The sequence below is a fragment of the Gavialis gangeticus genome, unplaced genomic scaffold (assembly GCF_001723915.1).
Source record: "Gavialis gangeticus isolate Ggan-Ray unplaced genomic scaffold, GavGan_comp1, whole genome shotgun sequence".
NCBI classification, from domain to species: domain Eukaryota; kingdom Metazoa; phylum Chordata; order Crocodylia; family Gavialidae; genus Gavialis; species Gavialis gangeticus.
Genome location: NW_017729000.1, coordinates 20,102,195 through 20,121,325, shown reverse-complemented (window position 1 = coordinate 20,121,325; position 19,131 = coordinate 20,102,195). Strand labels below are relative to the sequence as shown.

The 19,131-nt window shown below is 40.4% G+C and overlaps 1 protein-coding gene across 1 annotated transcript in view; it reads right to left on the bottom strand.

Annotated features, from left to right (window-relative positions):
* The window catches only part of STK32A (serine/threonine kinase 32A), a 69,280-nt gene that overhangs the window by 31,700 nt on the left and 18,449 nt on the right, over positions 1-19,131 (bottom strand). The window contains exons 4-5 of the mRNA XM_019506386.1: positions 18,064-18,215; positions 11,530-11,703 (exon numbers count right to left, since the gene is read on the bottom strand). Coding sequence (XP_019361931.1) covers positions 11,530-11,703; positions 18,064-18,215 — 326 coding nt within the window. The remainder of the gene's footprint in view (positions 1-11,529; positions 11,704-18,063; positions 18,216-19,131) is intronic.

Genomic DNA, 19,131 nt, shown 5'->3' with positions numbered 1-19,131 from the left:
CCCCGCCCCCCCCCCACGTTTGTGGTGCTGAGCAGCCAGTGCCCCTCCCTCCCAAGCCACAGCCCCCCTGGCTCTGCCAGTGCCCCTCACTCCTGCCCCCCAGGCCCCCATCCCTGCTGATGCCCCTTACTCCCAACCCACAGCCCCCATCCCCACTGGAGCCCCTCGCTCCTGACCCACAGCCCCCAACCCCTCCAGCCAGAGCCCTGCTAATCACAGCTCCCAGCTCACAGGTGCAGGCCCTACCTCTGACCTCAATTGGCAATGACCCTGAACTCAGTTATCTAGATGCCAGAATCAGTGCCTCAGCCCTCTAATTGCTTGGACACATCAAGCCCTTCCAGTGACCAGGTAGTTGTGGGAGCTCCTTAAACTCTTCATGGACCATGTAACCAATGAAGCAAGGAAACACAGGATGAGAAAAGAAATTTCATAACTGAACACAAACACCTTTCTCTTAAAAAAGGAAGTTAGAAAAATATCAATGGAAAATAGCAAACTCCTGAACTCCTTAAAGAAAGCAGAGTCCTCCCTGTCCCTACTTCAGTATAGAGAAGTATCCCTGTTTCTCTCTGGACAGGTGAACAAACAGCTCAGCTGAAGTATTACAGGTGTAAGGGAAACTTACAGTCCTATAGTGACTCCTAGACAGGTTTCTGTCAAAAGTCAATGGCCCAGCCAGTAATAACCCCACTGTTTCAACAGAGGACAGCCGCTCAGTGCCTATAGCCCTTGACATTCTGCAGATGTAACTTCCCCAGTCTATGTTAAGTGTGTATACTGTAATTCACAAAGATGACTTCCATTAAAAATAACATTCATAAGATGAAACCAAATCATACTTGCATATATACATGCTCCCCAGTCGGAGCGTTGTATTAGGAAGCATCCCCTAAGCACAGAAGAGAATCGCGCTTGGGAATGAAGCAGAAAACTCACCACAGCTTTCAGCTATTATCCCTAATGCATCATCAAAGTCCTCATGCCCAGCATCAAAGAACCCATCTCAGACCATGATTAGCCCAATGAAGGTGCTTTTATGCTGTTGGATAAAAAGCCTCCATCATGTAAAGTGCAAGGTTAGGAATGCTCTAAAGACAAAAAAGGGTTGTTTATATCTAACTATATTGATTGGCATAAAGAAGCCTTCCTTTGGATCAGTAAAGCCAAACAAGACACTAATCATATAAAACTCCAGTCAAACCATTCCAAACTGTCAGAGAATTTGTGTCTGAACTCAGTGTTATGGGGCCAAATCTAAGAAAAAGACACATCTATCATAACAGTGGAAGGACATGTCATCTGGAATCAGTTATACATAACATCCCTCTTCACTGGTAAAATCTGCCCCTCCTTAGAGGCCCAGCACAAGGCCTATGTGCAACTTAAGTCTCTTTAGTCCTGAACTAAATTGTTCCTTTACAAAGGGGAATTTTCCCCATATGGAAAAGAACACACTTAACCAGGAAGCCTGATTACTGACTCTTATTATACAGTAAATAAAACCAACACACCTTCTACTTTTACCAACAGACAGAACAACAGAGGTGGCAGCGGCTGGCAAAGAAAGGGTACAGAGGCAATGAAGCAGTCCATACAGTTTACAAAGTTTGAGGATGGACCATGTTATCTTCATGATGCTAGCTGAATTACTGCTGTACCTATAAAAGTAGTTGTAATTGTTTCAGAGATTGAACTTTCCCGCTGTGTTACAGCTTCTTTTATAGCTCAGGAGTTTGGCTGTTTGTAAATTCCTTTATCAAGAGAAATAGCCAAAAGGGAACTTCCAGCCAAGTGGCATAAGCTTTCCAGCTGTAGGGAAACTGCTAGTAACTCTGTGGTATTATCTAAAATGGTGTCTATGAAGACTGTATTTGAAAGGATATGAATAGGCTTTACAAAGTGCTCGTCACTCTTAAATTCCAATGTACATTTCTTAAAGTAGTGGTTTTATGTTTCTGTTTTCACATGTTATGAAGCCAATGAAATTCCGGTTCCTACAAAGTTCACACAAGCAATAAAATTACCATATCTGCAATGATGTTGAGCCTTTAGCCCCAAAACACTTTTCTTAATGCAGTAAACATATACTTGTGAAATACACAGAGATCGCTTTTTCTGCTGATGCAATGCAGCCCTTTTTGGGATATAACTCTGGTGCTATTTAAGAATGCATAGAAAGATCCAGCTGAATCTGCAGAGGAAATCTAGGAAGGCACAAGGTAATTACCCATACTTAAGTCAGATTAAGGACCTTGTGATAAATAACCACAGCATCTTGAAAAGATCTTGAGAAACGGATGGCAATATTGGGTGAAATTCTGTGATGTCCACAAAACAAAACAAGTTAATTACAGAGTCAATGCAGTCTTGACACCTGCTTTCCTGCTGCACGTCTCAACATTATCCTCAATGGATTGTCTACAGGAATGTGGCCAGACAAGTCCATAAACACTCTGCTAAGACTATTGTGGTAGTTTCTATCATGTGAAAACCCATTTTTGCAGAATGCTTCTCAGTTGAACACTAAATTTGGACATAAACTATGTTCATTTCTTGATTGAGATATGTTGAGACACCTTGCAACTATTAGCTGATTCCAAAGAACGTTAATTTTGTAATAAATAAAACATGGTTTCGTGTTTTAGGGGGAAGGCTGCACTCAATCACCATTTAAGTAGTTTGCCATTTGTATTTTCAGTCTTTCATTTATGTATTCTGCACCAGCTGTAACATAGGTACCTGGATGTTTATCTATCTGCAAGCCATTCCAACCAGTTTCCCACCCTCTTACAATTATGGGTTGCTTGGAAAGAAAAGATCTCTCCATATTCATGTTAGTTACCAACTTCGGATATATTACTGAATACATTTCACTTGTGGAAACAACACGAAATCTGAGATCTAGTAGAGATGCTAACTAGAGAAATACAACTTGAAAAAGGAAACACATAAAACTGTGGAAAGCAAAATTACAAAACAATCTGAGCAGAAGTCACAATAATCCCTGACCCGCCATAGGGAATCTAATGGAAGACAAAACTTTGACACAACAAAACTTCTGAAGGTCACTTCTGTACAGTCAGTGCAGAAATATGATCTTTCATTTGCCGTTGAAAAAAACACAGGCTGCTGTCACACGTAGCTTTGCTTTCTTTAGAAAAAAAAGCACAGAAGTGCCCCAGTAGAAGTGATTTTTATACATGATCTACTTCACCTTGTTTTAAAACACAAATGCGTTGCCTACAATGCATGCACTGAAATATGAGGAAATAGCTATGTAACCAGTGAGGAAAGGGAACACTTCCCACTCTGGCAGAAAACATACATTTGATATGGCTTCTGTATGCACTTGAGTGACTTAACAAGACATTACCTGGCTTTAATAGGCTAATTACATCACTTCCCAGCACCTGCTACAAAACTGAGATGTGCACCTTGCAATTTAATACAGCATATGGAAATTGTGAAAAACACCAAGCAGGCACAGCGAAACTAACCCTTTCACTGCTTAGTGCCTTCCGCCAGGCTCATGGCTCCAAAGAGAACAGTTTACACATGTAAGATTTAGCCCTTTTAAACATGCAATCTCTCCATATAAAAATAGAATTCACAGAGTCATTTGAGTCTGGAAAAAGAAAATGTGCATCATCGTAATATAATTGTTTGCCCTTATATGGCATCTTTTCATCTAAGCAATTCAGAATGATTCACAAACCCCAATTCACTTAGTCCTGAAATACCCATGAGGATCAGGCCAGAGACATACAAATGTTACTTCATCAGCTACTGGAATTCTACTTCTGAGCAATGGCAGCAAGTGGGTATTTTCTTTTAAACAGAGCACAGTGATGCTATATCATAGATTAAATCAAATACTCATATTGTCAAAATAGACATTAATTGCAAATGAAAGACGTTGACCCCATTTCTCTAATTCTTTTGATAAGACAAAATCCTCTAAAAAGTGAAAAAGGGTTCATTTTTAATGCTTTGAGACAAAACACTTTCCAAATTGTAACTTTTTCATGAAACTGGGTTGCCATTTGTCAACCTATTCCGTTGCAACCAGTTCTGTTCTTACTCCCTGTGACATGACATGCAACCTAGGGTGTGACACCAGTGTTGTTACAGAGATCTGAATAGGTCCCTCATATCTTATGTACCCTAGCACATGAATGTTAGCCAATAATTTCCCTTTTCCTTACAAGTAAGGGCACCAATAATTCCAGCCATCAGTCTTCATCTTTGCTGCCTCTGCAAAACTGTTCATACAAAATAAACAATTGCCTGCTTGTCTCCTGAGGTTTCCAATTACAGATGTCATACTTCTCAGCTAAGTCACTTTATCAATTTAATGTCCTCCCCTCTGGGTACAATGTTAACTGGAGGTGGCTAAAGATGTTTTACCCTATTAGGGATACCTCAAAAAAGACCCGACTACAGCGTGTACTCTGCATTGCACCCCTAAAAACTAGCTTCTGCTTTTGTGACTGTTTCTGGAAGGCAGAGGCTCTTTTCCTCTGGGCTTGGATATTTCATCTTTGTTTTATGGGCTGAAAGAGCAGAAGCCATACAAACTGTTGGCTCAGCAGCACAACCACTTGCCTGGCCAGACATTCCTAACCCTCTAATTAGCAATGGTATAATAATGCCAACCAACTTAGCTTTCAGCTGTGAGTTTAGAAGATGGACGGGGAAGAGTTGGATTGTGGGAATTTTTCCCCAGTTCAGGGGCACATGTTTTGCTTAACCTTGAATGCTAGACAGATGAGGACACATATTTGTCCAGGGCTTGATATATATTTAAAGACTCATCTTGGGCTGGCCTATGCCGCTGCTCCTTTAAAAAGGAGCAGAGAGTAACCAAGATGGGTCACCATGCCCACATATCAATCTATCACAACCCAAACCCTCCGATATGTAAAGGACCCACATTTGTTCTGGAAGAGAATAAACATAAAAGTCCATCTCCTATTGTCATGTTCCTGCTTTTAGGCTAGATTTTGACCTGACATAAGCAAGTTGCATGTATTCTCATCATTGCATTTGCAGGAAAAACACCCCGTCACACAAATCAAATAACTGTTGGCAAGTTGCCATGAAATTATATTACAGCCTACTTTGTGCAAATGTTTTCTTTCTTTAACAACTCATGCTTTAGGGGTTAAATCTCAGTATTGCTAAACAGCGTTGAACAGTCAGACAGACTGTTGTGTTACACTCCAAAGTATATTTGGAAAAGAAAAAAGATATGTAGGTGAGGAAAGCTGCAGTTTAATTTTATCTGTTTTCTATCCCAGAGAAAATCCTCCTACTAGAGATCAGAGAGTGAATAGCAAACAAATGGCTCACAATATGCTATCTTCTCCTAATTAGTAACGTACTGCATGTATATGTGAAGTGGTCCACCTTCTCCTGCTGAATTGTGGGTCTTCCTCATTCCAGAATAACAGAATAATGTCATCCTGGATCAGTTTTGCTATTTGTTTCCATTGCCTACAGAAGGCAGATTGAATCCTCAGAGTAACTGTTGGCATAGATTAACCCAGGGTTGTCCAAATACTGGACTGCTGGGGCAGTGGACCCTTGTGCTACATGCATCACAGACTTCATGGGCTCCCAAAGGCCCCCGTGCCCTGCACCCAGGGACAGGGGCAGGAAGCAGAAGCTGAAGGAGGAAGGGGGAGCCCAGAGACCCCAGAAGCAGCAGGAGTGGTGGGAGGGGTAGTGGTTGGACAGAAGCCCATGGGCTGGCTCTTGCAAGCTGTCAGTTGGACAGCCATGGATTAACCAATCATGAAATGCCCACAGGAGGACTCATGAATGGTCACCAAATTTGAAATCAGGAAGGAATATTTCCCCTCAGTTAGGCTAGCATGGACTGTGAGGGTTTTTGCCCTCTATAACATGTGACATGATCCTTATCCTAGAGTCTTCCAAGCAGATATTAATCCATTTCCATGTCATTGCAATGGAAAAGTATTGGCAGTGCTCTTGTCTTCCCTGCTTTTACCTATGACATGTTATAGGATGTTCTGGATGTTCCTTGTAGCTGCAAATAACAAATTGAAGTGACACATTTGGGGAGCCCTTGAGTTAACAACTGCCAGCAAACATAGAGGACAGACTCAATGTTATAGGAGGCCCTCTCCAGTCCTAGGCTCCTAGGAACATGGAACTGGCATGGTCTGAACAGAAATCAATACGGGCCCGGCAGCAGGGAAGGAAGCTGGTGGGATGGTGCAGAACTGAAGCAAGGATTCTTTGATCCCTTATTCGACAATGGGGACACGTAAGTGAGCAAAGGGCTGGTTTTTGCTTTCTCTCATAATACAACTCAGGAATGAATGGAGTGCTCTAAAATTCTCCAAGGCCAAGGTTTCAATTCTACAAGGTTTCATTCTCCCTTAAAACCCACCTACGCTCAGAAGTCAGCATAACTCGTAATAATGGATTAAGTCGAGTAGCAGCAGTTTGCTGTATATTACCTAAATCATAATAGCCTTACAGTTGTTCTTTCTTTTCTATTGGATGAACCCATGACCTCTTATCATATATTTAAATTGCAAATTCTTCAGAACAGCCTATTTTTATATATTTTCTGGAGCACTTGATCGGAGTCTCTAAGTAGTACTGGAAATGTTAGGAGTAAACAACTTCACTTTAGGATCAGGCTTTCTCTACTGTTTGCCTGTGACCAGGGCTAGCTCAGCTATTCAGGCTAAGTATTTGCATGAAGCCTTGCCCCTCAGTTCCTAGGATAAAGAAACCTTAGTCTCTTGTTTCACAATGTTTAATTCATCCTCATTCATTATTTGGTGGTTTTGTGACCAGGTGCAGAGCAGAGAAAGCTAATCCAATACCCTCATTACCATGCTGCAGTTTTGTTTCCCAGAACATAGTGGTGCTTGTGGTTGGGTTTGAAAGGGGCAGTCGAGTTTTCCTGGTTGAAGTGAAGTGATCTACTCATCACAAAGCAGACATCATGCAAGAAACAAAACATGAAAGGTAAGACTCCTGAGAAACCAGGAGCTAGAACATGGCAGTGCCAGTCTCAGATAAAAAGAGTGGAACTTCTCTTGGTAGAGGGAGGAAATGCTGTTCTGGGAATACTGAAAGTCAGCCCTTTTTGTGTTGTTTGTCATATTTCAAAAACATCAGACACTGAAGTCTGACTCAAAAATGTTTCAAGCATGTTCAGTCCCATTCTAGGATATTCCTGTCCCTTTTTATTGATGCTAGATCGCCTTAATTCCATGAAAACAGTGGAGTGGGGGAGAGTATTAAATCACACTGGGCACATCTACATGTGCAAATAATCCAGGTCCAGTTTACTCTCAAGTAAACTACTTGAGATTAAACTCTCCCGGGCATGCATCTACACGTGTAGGGACATGGAAGCAGATTTGCTGCTCCTAGCAGCAGACTGCTTCGACTCCCAGAGGCCCAGTAATGGGCCCCTGCAGCAGCAAGGCGGGGGGACCCTAAGCTCCCCTGGTGCTAGCTCAGGGGCTAGGAGGCAGCTGTCATCTGGCAGGAGCCCCTGGGAGCTGCCTGCTGTTGGGACAGGCCCTGGTGGGGACAATGTCCCCTTGATCCAGCAGCATGGAGTTCCCAGCCCCTGCTCCACAATCATAGGGCCCAGGCTGGGAGACCCTTCTCTCCCAGTGCCAGCTCTGCGGTCATGGGGCCAGCACTGGGAGAGAAGGATCTCTCAGTCCAGGCCCCATGACTGCAGGGCTGAGGCTGGGAGATAAGGATCTTCCAGCACTGGCCCCATGACCACAGAGCTGGTGCTGGGAGAGAAGGGTCTCCTAGCCCTGGGCCCCTGTCGGGCTCGAGCTGGGAGGTAAGGATCTCCCAGCCTCGGCCCACAATCACAGAGTGGGGGCTGAGAGCTTCCTGCTGCCAGGGTAGGGGGACGCTGTCCCTGCCTGGGCTCTGGTGGTAGAGCCTGCCCCAGCAGCAGGCAGCGCCTGGGGGCAGGAGCATAGTAAGTAATCTCAAGTAAATTTGCTACTTGCATTTGCATTAACTTGCAATTAGAGCTAATTACTGTGCAGTAAGCATCTGCATATGTAGACATGGATGCATACTGGGCAGTTATTAGCTCTACTGCACAGTAAATCATCTTGTGTAAATGCGCCCACTGTATTTTAAATTTTCGTACTATCACATCCCTTGCTAGGCTGATTTTATAAATAAAAGTCATTTTCATGCCAAATTTTAATTCTTTCCTTCTTTCTTCCTTATTAACAGACCCCAATTCAAAGGGGCTCAGGTACATTATGCTTGTAATCAAGCAGTAAGAAGCAAGAAAAAGGAGCAACAGCTTGACAAAATAATCAAATCCTACAGTCAAAACCTGAATCTGTGCTCATAATAATACTATGCACCATGCACCTATGTACTACCAATGCCAGCCAAATGAATGGTTTGGCAGCTAATACTCATTTGAAACAGTAAGCAAGTAATGCGACTTTGCTAAGTGGAATAAGTGATCGAGTCATAAAAGAAGATCACACTGAGGAATAAGAGAAGAGTCTACCTATCCCTAGGGATCATTTTACAGCTAAAGGATTTCAGCATCCCTGGTGTTTACCATTGGTGACATGAGCTAATTTGTATGGTCAAGCAAATTAAGAGGCTTCAAAGAAGACATTTAATTAAGCTATCACTAGGATGTTCTGTCCCTCTATTAAAGGGAAAAGGAGAATTCCAATTTAAAAAACTCAGAACACCACAGGGTTGGCATTAGTGATCCACTAGATGTAGCTCTTCCCTTTCAAGCAGTACTGAAACAAGGTCTTACCAAGAGGTTTGGCCACTGTAGGTTTTAGATAAACTATTAGGAGCAAAACTCTGACCAAGTGCAGTCATTAAGAAAACCCTGACACTCACAGTAAGTGGGTTTTTTTTATTCTAAAGTGCACTGGGATCCAAGTTCCTGGAAGCTGAAGAAAGTGAACCATGCTTGGGGATCCTTTCTGTGATGTCAAAGGCAACTTGTTTACCAAAGTTCTCCGCTAACTTTAATTTGTAAGTCTTTACTTAACTTGATTTCACTTGATTTTTTCTATTTAAGCATTATGCTCTGCACCTCCCCAACTCACTGTAGTATCCAAGCACCACATACACTCCCAAAGCAATTAGACTTGAACATGGTACTTTTTACTTTCTGACTTCAAACTGTTGCATATAATCACAGTAAAGTTTTTGGTTTGCTGTGCTTTTCCCCACTTATAGCTGCATTGCAATATAGAATGACTTCAATATACACTGTGCCTAGTGTACAATATCAGCATGTGACATTATTTATAATCACTGAGGATTAGAGGAAATGTATTATGAGAGAAAAATGGAGTAGCGTTGTGTGAAGCTTCACTGAGCTTTGTCCACTAAGATCAGCAGGGAATACAGGCCATGTTGTGCAAATGAAGCATATTAACCAATTCCTATTATTTCAATTGACATAATCAGGTTTACATAGAAAACAAGTTTCAGAAGCCTCCCCTGGCATCAAATTTACTGCATTTTTTATAACTCATGTAACTAAATTGCATCATTTTTCCCATGCATTGCAATATAACTGCACGAGTAACATCTTTGGAACTTGATATTATTAGTTCTTTGAATAAGAAAGACCATACATCAGTCATGATGCAATTATGATGGAAGGTGACCTATCACTGCTCTTTACAGTATAAACTCTTTCTCACGCGTTAGTAATTCAAATGAGAACAAAAGAAAAAGAAATCAGACATTAAAAAACACATGCATTCTTCTTTGGTAGCACAATAATTAGTTTCCATTAAATTCTTCTTCTCAGAGATGGTTGCAATCAATAGTACATCAGGCAGGAATTGTATCCAAGACCTGATTGTAATTAATTTTGTTATTCTTGTGAGTATTTTAAAAACAACTGATCGCTTCCTCCAAATTTTGTAAGTTCCTTTTATCTATTATATGGGAAAGAAAGATCAGAAGACCTGGAAAGTCAAGGTTCTTTTTAAGACCATGTGTTAGCACGTCTTTTTTTCCCCTTTGGAGAAAAATAATAACAAACTAGATACTATATTGAGAATCTTAAAGGTTTTCTCTTCAGCTTTATATGGCTGCCATGCACACAACTTGAGTTCCCATTCATATTAATGGCACTGACATCCAGAAGAAATGCCTCTTTCACAATGCTCAGCATTTATTTATTAGCATTTATTTCCATTCTTCTTCTTTCCATTTGTGACAGACAAAAGAACTGCACCTTCAAATGCAACAACAAAATACTTGATAGCAATGCCTTCTCTTCACTGGATTAATAAGTCATTAATGAACTGCTACTAATGAAACCTAACAGTTACGGTTTTTTGCAGAAAAGAAAAACAATCTTTCTAAGTAAATGCAATAATATGCTTTCTACTTCAGAAATATTTAAAAACCCTGAGATTCCCCAGGAAAGATTTCAGGCTGATACAACTGTATGTGGGAAACTTTTCCCACTCCTTAACTGCTTCTCCTTTCACATGATGAGGGACAAGGTAAATCACTAGTAAATCCACTTTCATTAGTCAAGAAACAAGAGCCATCTTCAAACACTTACATAGACTAAAGGATTCTCTATTTTCTCCAACTTTACCTCTACTTTTCTTATGCGTCACATAGTAGAAACTCTGTGTCCAGGTAAGGAAACCTAGACAGGAGTTTCTTAATAACCTGTCCATGCTGCTCAAGTATCCTGAAGACTTCACTGTTCATTGATATGAGGCAGTCCAGAGGCTGCGTATTCCATGACAGCTGGGGTGGACTGATATTGATGCACCTCTTTTACTTCCTGTTTCGATGTTTATTCAAAAGTATTCCCCAGCCCAAGAACCTGGAAAATCCTGAGTGAGAAGTGAACACGCAAAGCCAAACTAATTTAAAAACAGTGAAAATGGCAGCTGAGATACTGATATGGTCTAGAGCCTGGACTGTGAAATCTCTGGTCAGGAGATGCAGTTCTACCATTAACTTGTGGGAGGCTTAAGGCAAGTAGTTTACTCACTGTTCTTCAAATTCTCCATCTTTAAAAGGGGGGAACACACATACTTACCTTAGGAAATCACCCATACAAGTGATGGATACTGTTACCTGAACATATCTTACCTATTCTCCAACAGTGATTTCTTCATCAATGTATCTGTTTTCAGCTCCAAACAAGGTTTTTAATTGTCACATAAAATCAAGCTCTGTTCTTTCTGCTTCCTACATCATTTGCCATCAAGATGTATGTACTGGAATGTAGCAACTAGTTTTGGGGCCATGATGCATGAGGAAGAAAGGATTACACCTTTGCATGTGTCAAAACTTGTTTGTTTCAGTAAAGTAAGTGGCTGCAATGCCAGCATTCATTAATACAATGACTTCTAATCGTGTCTATAGTTTAAAATATAACACCTCCCTTGGCTCTGACCAGCTCAAGTGATAACACAGGGCCACCCACAATAGCCCACAGTCAATATCAATCCAGCTCTGAAATCTGTGACTGACCTGTGGATAATGTATCTGCTTTGGAGATAATCTAAAGCCAACACTAGCTCAGAGATGAAGAGTTTCACAGTGGTTTCTTGAAATCGGACATTTTGCTGTAGATGATAGCGTAGGTCCCCTCCAAGAAGAAGGTCCACAACCATGAACATGTCCTCCTCATCTTGGAATGAGTACCTGGAAGGGTACAAACAACATGTTAAAGACAAATCTCAGTTCAAGGAGCACCAACATAAGGAACAGAATATATTGTCCTCAAGTTGTGTTATCAAAGCTTAACTGCATCCATTTAGGACCAAAATTGTCACGGTCCCAGATCTACCCGGGATTTTGTCAGCATCACTTATAAAGTTTGGACTTCTAAAGCAACTCCAAGTTGAGAGCTCTCAGCTTCACGTGCCACTGGGTCCACAGTTTTTCAAAACAGATCAGCAATTACATTCGATAAGGTCGAAAATGTTCATAGTGTTAAGATTAATCAAATTCAGGAAAAATGTACTGATTATAAGACCATTGGAAGGAGATAGGTAATATATATTTTTAAAAGCTCAAGTTTGGTGTATCTTCTTAGAAATCGTCATATACTTATTTTTAAAAAGTAATTGGTTCACAGTTATTAACAAAAGACAACACCACTCTGTCAGTCATTCAGTGTTCAGAAGCAACCATACAGCAAGGAACTAATTTAGCAATATTATGCAGAAACAGAAAGAGGAATATTTAGAGTCCTCTGACAAAGAGCTCTAAAAATTGATTTTGGTTTCAAGCTTCTAAGGAGTTACTACAAAGAAGAACAGAAAAAAATTTTAAAGACCTATGAAGAGACCTTGACAATGTTGTAATTTGGGGAGTGTTTTCTTTAATATCAGTAAGGCACACTGCATACCAGTCTTTGCAATTATGCCTAAATCAAACACTCATATTTACATTTCTGTGGCAAAGTCATGATGGGATTGATCTAGTCACATCTGTTTGTTTATCCAATTAACTAATCCCAAAGAGACCAAGATTGCAGCATTTCACCTGATGCAGGTGGTACTGAATAAATACTGGAACAAAAACAAGAGGTACCCTCATGGTTTGCTGTGTACTTCCTACAGTCTCTATAAACTCCAATGGATAACTTGCCAGCTTAAGGACCCACCCACCCCAAGATTCATAACCATCACATTTTAAAGAGTGGGATACTTGACCATGGAAACCAAAGCCATCCCTACTCTAAGGTTTCATCTACACTAAAAAGTTTGCCTGGAATAGCTACACCAACTGTTCTGATATTCTTCCTTCCTGCTTATTTCACAAAGGTATTTTGAAGGCAACTAGTAAATATTTGTTTAGTGCTTCACAGACAAGAAACATTAAAGGTAATTTTTCTAGATATAAAGACATTTCCAACATTTCGGGAGCAAGATCATATTAAGCAATAGAAAGTTTCTTTTTCATTGGAATAAAATTATGTTAATTTTAAAAGTGGCCAGAATGAACTGTAATAGTCCTATTTAGGGTCAGGTCATCAGACTATTGCCCTTATAGAAAGAAAAGAAACTCCCACATGCTTTGCATATTTTCAAGATTATTTTCTCTAGTATTTGCATGGTGCTATAGGGGATCAATAATAGAATATTTTTTTCTTTAACAATTTAAGTTTCTCATTAGATAGATTCTGATTTCCTGTCTTTTTCCTCCCATTCTTATCTGCCTCTAAAACCTAGTCCCAACCATGCTTCCCAAACTTGTATCTTCCCAGCAGCTTGACTTTATTTATTCTCGTTTGTGCAACAGCATCAATAATGAAGTCAGCAGAGACTCTACGACCAGCATCTGTCAAACCATTGCTGGTGAGCTCACTGTAGGAATAGAAATGCAAGAGACATTGACTTTATGTGACTCCTACATCATCATCAGGCAGGTTTTAAAAGAGTTGTCTACTTTTCATAATGCAGCCCACATTAACCAGGAGTAGCAACTGGTGAGAAAATCCTGTTCAACGCCTGCATCTCCAGGCTGGAACATGTTAAAATATACATCAGATCTCCAGAGAATTTAGGTGCCAAAACTCAAGCAAGTCTCGGTTTGGTAAGATATTTCAAAGGTTATGGATTTCCATAAGGAAAGTGGGAAAACAATCCCACTCCATGAAAATCTGTCTGAATTTGGCAAAGTCCAACCTTGTGTCAAGTTTCAAGTCCTTGCTGAAAGAATGGATGCACTAAAGCTTCTTAAAGAAACAGCTGAGTTTGTATAAGCTAAGAACATTTAGTTTATATAAAATAATGAATTTTCCCAAAACTCATTCTTAGAAATGAATGAACATTTTCCCTAAAATTTTCTCAAGATTTTATCCTCTGGTATCCACCTAGCATAGGAACACTGACTGAAAATAGGAATATAATAGGAAGTGTCAGACTACTTTAACTGTAGGCAAGTCTATCAGCTTCAGTCAAAATGGCAAATCAAAATGAGGACTCGAACAATCAATACTCCCCAGACTCTGAATGTTCAGTGCTCACAGCAGGCCCTTCAATATAGAGATGAAAAATGTTTGGTCTTCTGCCAAGAGATTCCCACGGGAAACAGCATAAGCAATATGATGCTAAATCAGGTTATGCCTTTGCTTAAAAGGAAAGCAGAATGCGCTAACTTCAGCAGTCAAACCAGTAGGAAGTGTTGTTTAAACCCTTATCAAGCTAGACAGTTTACATCACCAACTTTAAGGAACAACTTAAAAATCCTCTTGGGGGAGACAAACAAGCCTTTACTAGCCTTTACTAGACAACGCTATTTCGTATGGCAGCTTCCAGCAACTGCCACAATACAGCAGAGCCTGAAAATCTACATTAAAAAAGAGAGAGGGATGAGCCACCTTTTCAGGGCTTCTCAGCCTTTTCCTCAGCATGACCGCCTTTAAACATTAGACATTTTTTGCAACCCCAAAATGTTGCAGATACTGTCAATAAGGAAGGAGTCACCAAATTTCCACTTCTGTGTCTTGCACTCCTTTCATTTCTCGTTCTCTTCCTTGTCATTAATGTTACTGCTAGAGCTCAAAGCAGAAACTTGCTGGAGAAAATCATCCATGTTAGATTTATCAGTCATGTAAAACATATTTCAGCCAGTCGGTATTAACATACTGAATTTACGACACTTCCTGTAATGTACAGGCACCTTGCATCGGAGCTGCAACTGTCTTGTGTGGATGAATAATGTCATGCACAAGAGTTGCATATTTATAAACAGGAAAAATATTTATCATAATCAGTTGACACTGTCAAGCATCTTTCAACCCCGTTTTTTATTGCTATGATCCCAAATGGGGTTACAACCCCAAGGTTGGGAACCGCTGAGCTGGAGTATTTGGGGTTTCAGTGGTCTAACTCCCTTAGTTTATAGTGCTTAGACAGTCAGACACTTCATATATGTCTCCACATTAGGTAAATTTTCACCAAAAGTTTGAGGATTTTCTCAAGAACATACCTTTAATATGTCACCTCTGACAACGAGCATCAGCTTAGAGGGTTTAGCTATTAGGTGGATCAGAAGAAGTATTTACATTTCAGTATGTAATGTAAGGTAAGCAAATCCTGCAACAGTTGGGTTAAGTGGACGACAAAAATGTGAGAGGTAAAAGGAAGATACAATGCACTGTAATATGTGTGGTATCTTCAGGAGTACAGGGCTTTTCCCTGAAACAGTCCCAACACCTGAAATGCCCAAGAACTCCTGTCTACCATTCTGAAGAAGGTACACATCGTGTGTGTGTGTGTGTGTGTGTGTGTTACTACACAAACATTTTTCTCATTAGGGTTATCTTCTTCTACTAACTGGCACACTGTGCGACTGCTTTGAATGACAAGGCTTATGCTCTTTACCTCTTGAGGTAAAGTTTTTAGCTCTATAAAACCCATGGCCCATGTTCAAAACCTGTTTTTGACTAAAATGGGGTTAGTTATATACATCCTTGTTTCACTGTAGCAGCCACCAGCATCAAGAACAGGAGTATTTCCAAATGTGTAGTAGAAACATTGCTCTGAAGACTAGAGCTGAGACCACTAGGACATGGGAAGAGTGTCTGGACAGATTTCACTCTGCTATTCATGATGGATTAACATGACTTCTCTCTTTCTGGAGCCCCAGATAGGTCCAAGGAAGCCTATCAGGAGTGGGAAGAGAGTGTAGAGAGATGACGCAGAGGGAAATCCCAAAAAGTGACTGCAGCTGCAATCAGAAATGGAGAAAAACAGCTAGAAGCCAGTATTGTGCAGGAATTATAATTCATATTCTTGTACAGATTGCCAGCAGCTTTTTACTAGTGCTGTGCCAGTTGCCCAGATAGTTTGGGGATGCATATATTATTCACCACTCCACTTTTAAAAGCCCCATGGAGTGTCTTCATTTATCTTGTAAACAGCTTCCTAAGTATCCCTACAAGACAGCTCTATTGATCACCTATGGGCTGCATCTTTTTAATGGCTTTTCATGTTGGCAACTCATCCTGTTGATGGGATAACATATATTACCAAAACAAACCAACGAGAAGAAAAAAATCTACTAAACAGCATTGTCAATAAGTCAAGAGCAAAGATTAACTCTCTCATTTTCGGGATGGGAAGCTAAAGACCATATGGGAGAGTTGTGGGTGATGTAACAATAAGATACAGTAAGACATGCCATTGCCTATGCACATATCTTTGGTTATGAGCTGGACAGAATCATACTGTGAAATTTGCTTTGAGTTTTCTGTTGAAACTTGAGATAGTTCCAAGTTTTGCTTTCTGGAACCACTCCCAAAGCTTGGGGTGGCAGGATCCAGGGGTCTGGCTGTGGCCTAACCTTTAATTAAAATGAATATAAAATGTAACATGGATATGCAGTCAAAATAAGCATTCAGTCCACATAGAGGATTTCAATAAAAAACCATCAAGGACCCAGCATCATTCAACAACCTGTGATCCACAGTGGAGTTTTGAGGATTTAATTCAGTAGTATTCCTATGGTTCTGTGCTTTGGTTTGAAAAGTTTGCCCTGTTCTAAAATTATCTTTGCATCTAATAAACCTAATTACCTGGTATCCTGCAGGGATCTCATAATTAGATCTTATTTACCTTGGACCCTACTAAGCTGCCATGTAATTAAAGAGAAGTCACATGCCACTTTAAACATTACTGATGTCCTAATAAAATTACTGTCTGGATTTAGCAGAGTATTATTTGAAGCTTCCTTCTCCTGTTCCATTGCAGGAAAACGTGCTGGCCCAAATGAAGATGGAGAGGTTAGCATGCCTTTTATCATTGTGCTGATCAATCCTGATGCTGATGGCTGGAAAACTACTGAAAACAGCTTGTGTAGGCTGCATGTATCAGGTCCTCTTAAGAGAAGAGATAATTTTACATACACATTTCCCAAAGAGATATCTGGGGTTTTGCAATAAAATCTGGATGACAAGGTTCACCCCTCCCCTCAACCTCATCACTAACTCCATGACAAAATTCCTTTTATCTTTGCTGATTAGCATTAGTTTGGAAAATATCAATAAGGTTTTAAAGCTGGCCTCTCATAGCACAAAATTAACCAGACAATCAGAACTGGAAAGTGGCAGAGAACAAAGGGAGAGGAAACCAACATTGATTAAAATGAAGACTGGTCTCCTGAAGTATTTACTGGGTGATGCATGCTTCCACCCGCTCTCTTCAATATTAAATTTCTGGACACCTCCTGCCAAGATGGATCCAGTTTGAACAAAATCCAATTATTTTCACCAAGGTTATTAATTGCTATAGCTCAGAAAATCAACGTGTGCTGTGTTAAAAGGCAATACCATGTCTCCATTCTGGGATCTGCACCTGTTTAAGCAGTTCAAAAGGGCCAGTCTTGGCACAAGGAATTGTGGGCACTTCACACCTTGCAGACAGAGGCTTCACATGCTTGTCAACTTGTGCATTTTAAATGACAAAGCTGCAGTGAGTTTGCTGATGTAGACTATTTGATACAACCAGGAGGCCAGAGTTAATCTAACCTATTTGGTGTTTGCCAAAGCCATTGGCACTAAAGGTAAATGTTCCTGAGGAAAAGAAGGCCAAGGGCAACTTCTGTTACATATGCATTTCTGCCCGGCAGCCTCTATAGTGAAAGGAATAAAGATAAATGGAGTCGATTCTCACTGTGTAAAGTCAGTGGGCATCCACTCAGCTATAAAAGAAGTAGGTTGTGACAGGGGCGGGGTCCCATTATGTGAGCACAGTTTGAATCCAACTGTATTTCCACATCGTACTGAAAACTGTTGCTTTTATCAAGAATCTGTGTTAAAACTGGGTTAAAAGCAAAAAAGAGCTGCAAGGGAAAGAAAAATAAGCAAAAGTAAGCAAAAATAAACATTTTTATATACAAGGATTTATATTAAAAAAGCAGAACCCTGAGGTTTTCAGAACTACTGAACTACCACCTCTCCAAGTGCAGTCAATGGTAACGTAGGGGCTCAGCACTTCTGCAAAGGATGCTTAGGAAACCAAAAGTGGGAAAATAACAAGTGAAATGGCTTACCATAAATTAACCAGGAAGGGATGCTCCAGGCCCTGCATAATCTGCAGCTCTTTAAACACATTTCGCACTTCATTACGCTCCACACACTTCTGTTTGTTCATGTATTTCATGGCATACATTTTCTTGGTGTCATTCTTCTGCACAATGCAGACCTATGCAGAAGCAAACCGAGACACAAAGACGGGGTGGACTTGGTAGGAGAAAACAATGTAGCACATTTGTACAGGTAAAATGTGGTCATAGAAGCACCCTACTGTTTGCTATAATGAGATTCATGCTGCTAAGTCCCAGCTCCGCACAATTAAGATTTGATCTTCCACATTACATTATAGAAGAATAATTGTTATTATTCTAACTGGGGACAAAGCTGGGAGGTCAGGGAGTCTCAAAAAATCCCCAAATCATCCATTGTCCTTGTGTCACATGCCATTGCCCCTCAGAGAAGGTGGGTTTGTGAGATGTGTAAATAACTGAAAAAATTAGATGTAGACTGACTTCAAACAAAGTGTCTTTCCAAACAAAAAAATTAAGAAGTTTTTAAAATGTAATACACAAACTTCTTTGATTTTTGGCTGAAACTATTTGCAGAATTTAGCAGAAAATTTGGGCCAACCTGACACTGCATTTTAATGTAATTCCTGGAAAATTTCAGCTCTCTCTGCTTGTCAGGCATGATCTCTCTATAGAGATTGACAGACCCTTTCTTGTGCGGACCAAGTAACCCACCAATATCATAACTTCTGGCCATTCCAGACATGGGTTTCCTTACAGAAATCACTGTAACGGGAAAGGAGAAGGGGGAGAGGACAACGAAGCTAATACAGTGTTTAAATTAAAAGCGTGGCATTTCAAACACACCTCTGCTCAATGTTCACCACACACTGCAGTACTGCTCTTGGAGAATCACAATTCTTTATCAAGGAGACATCACCACATTCAAGTTTACGTCATGGTAATCTGTCTTCTGAGGATATACACCCATTCAGCTGATTTGGTTCATCAGTAACTAAAGCTTAATATCCTGTAATATAGTTTGGGGATTCTGAATAGTCAAGAAGTCAGCCTTAC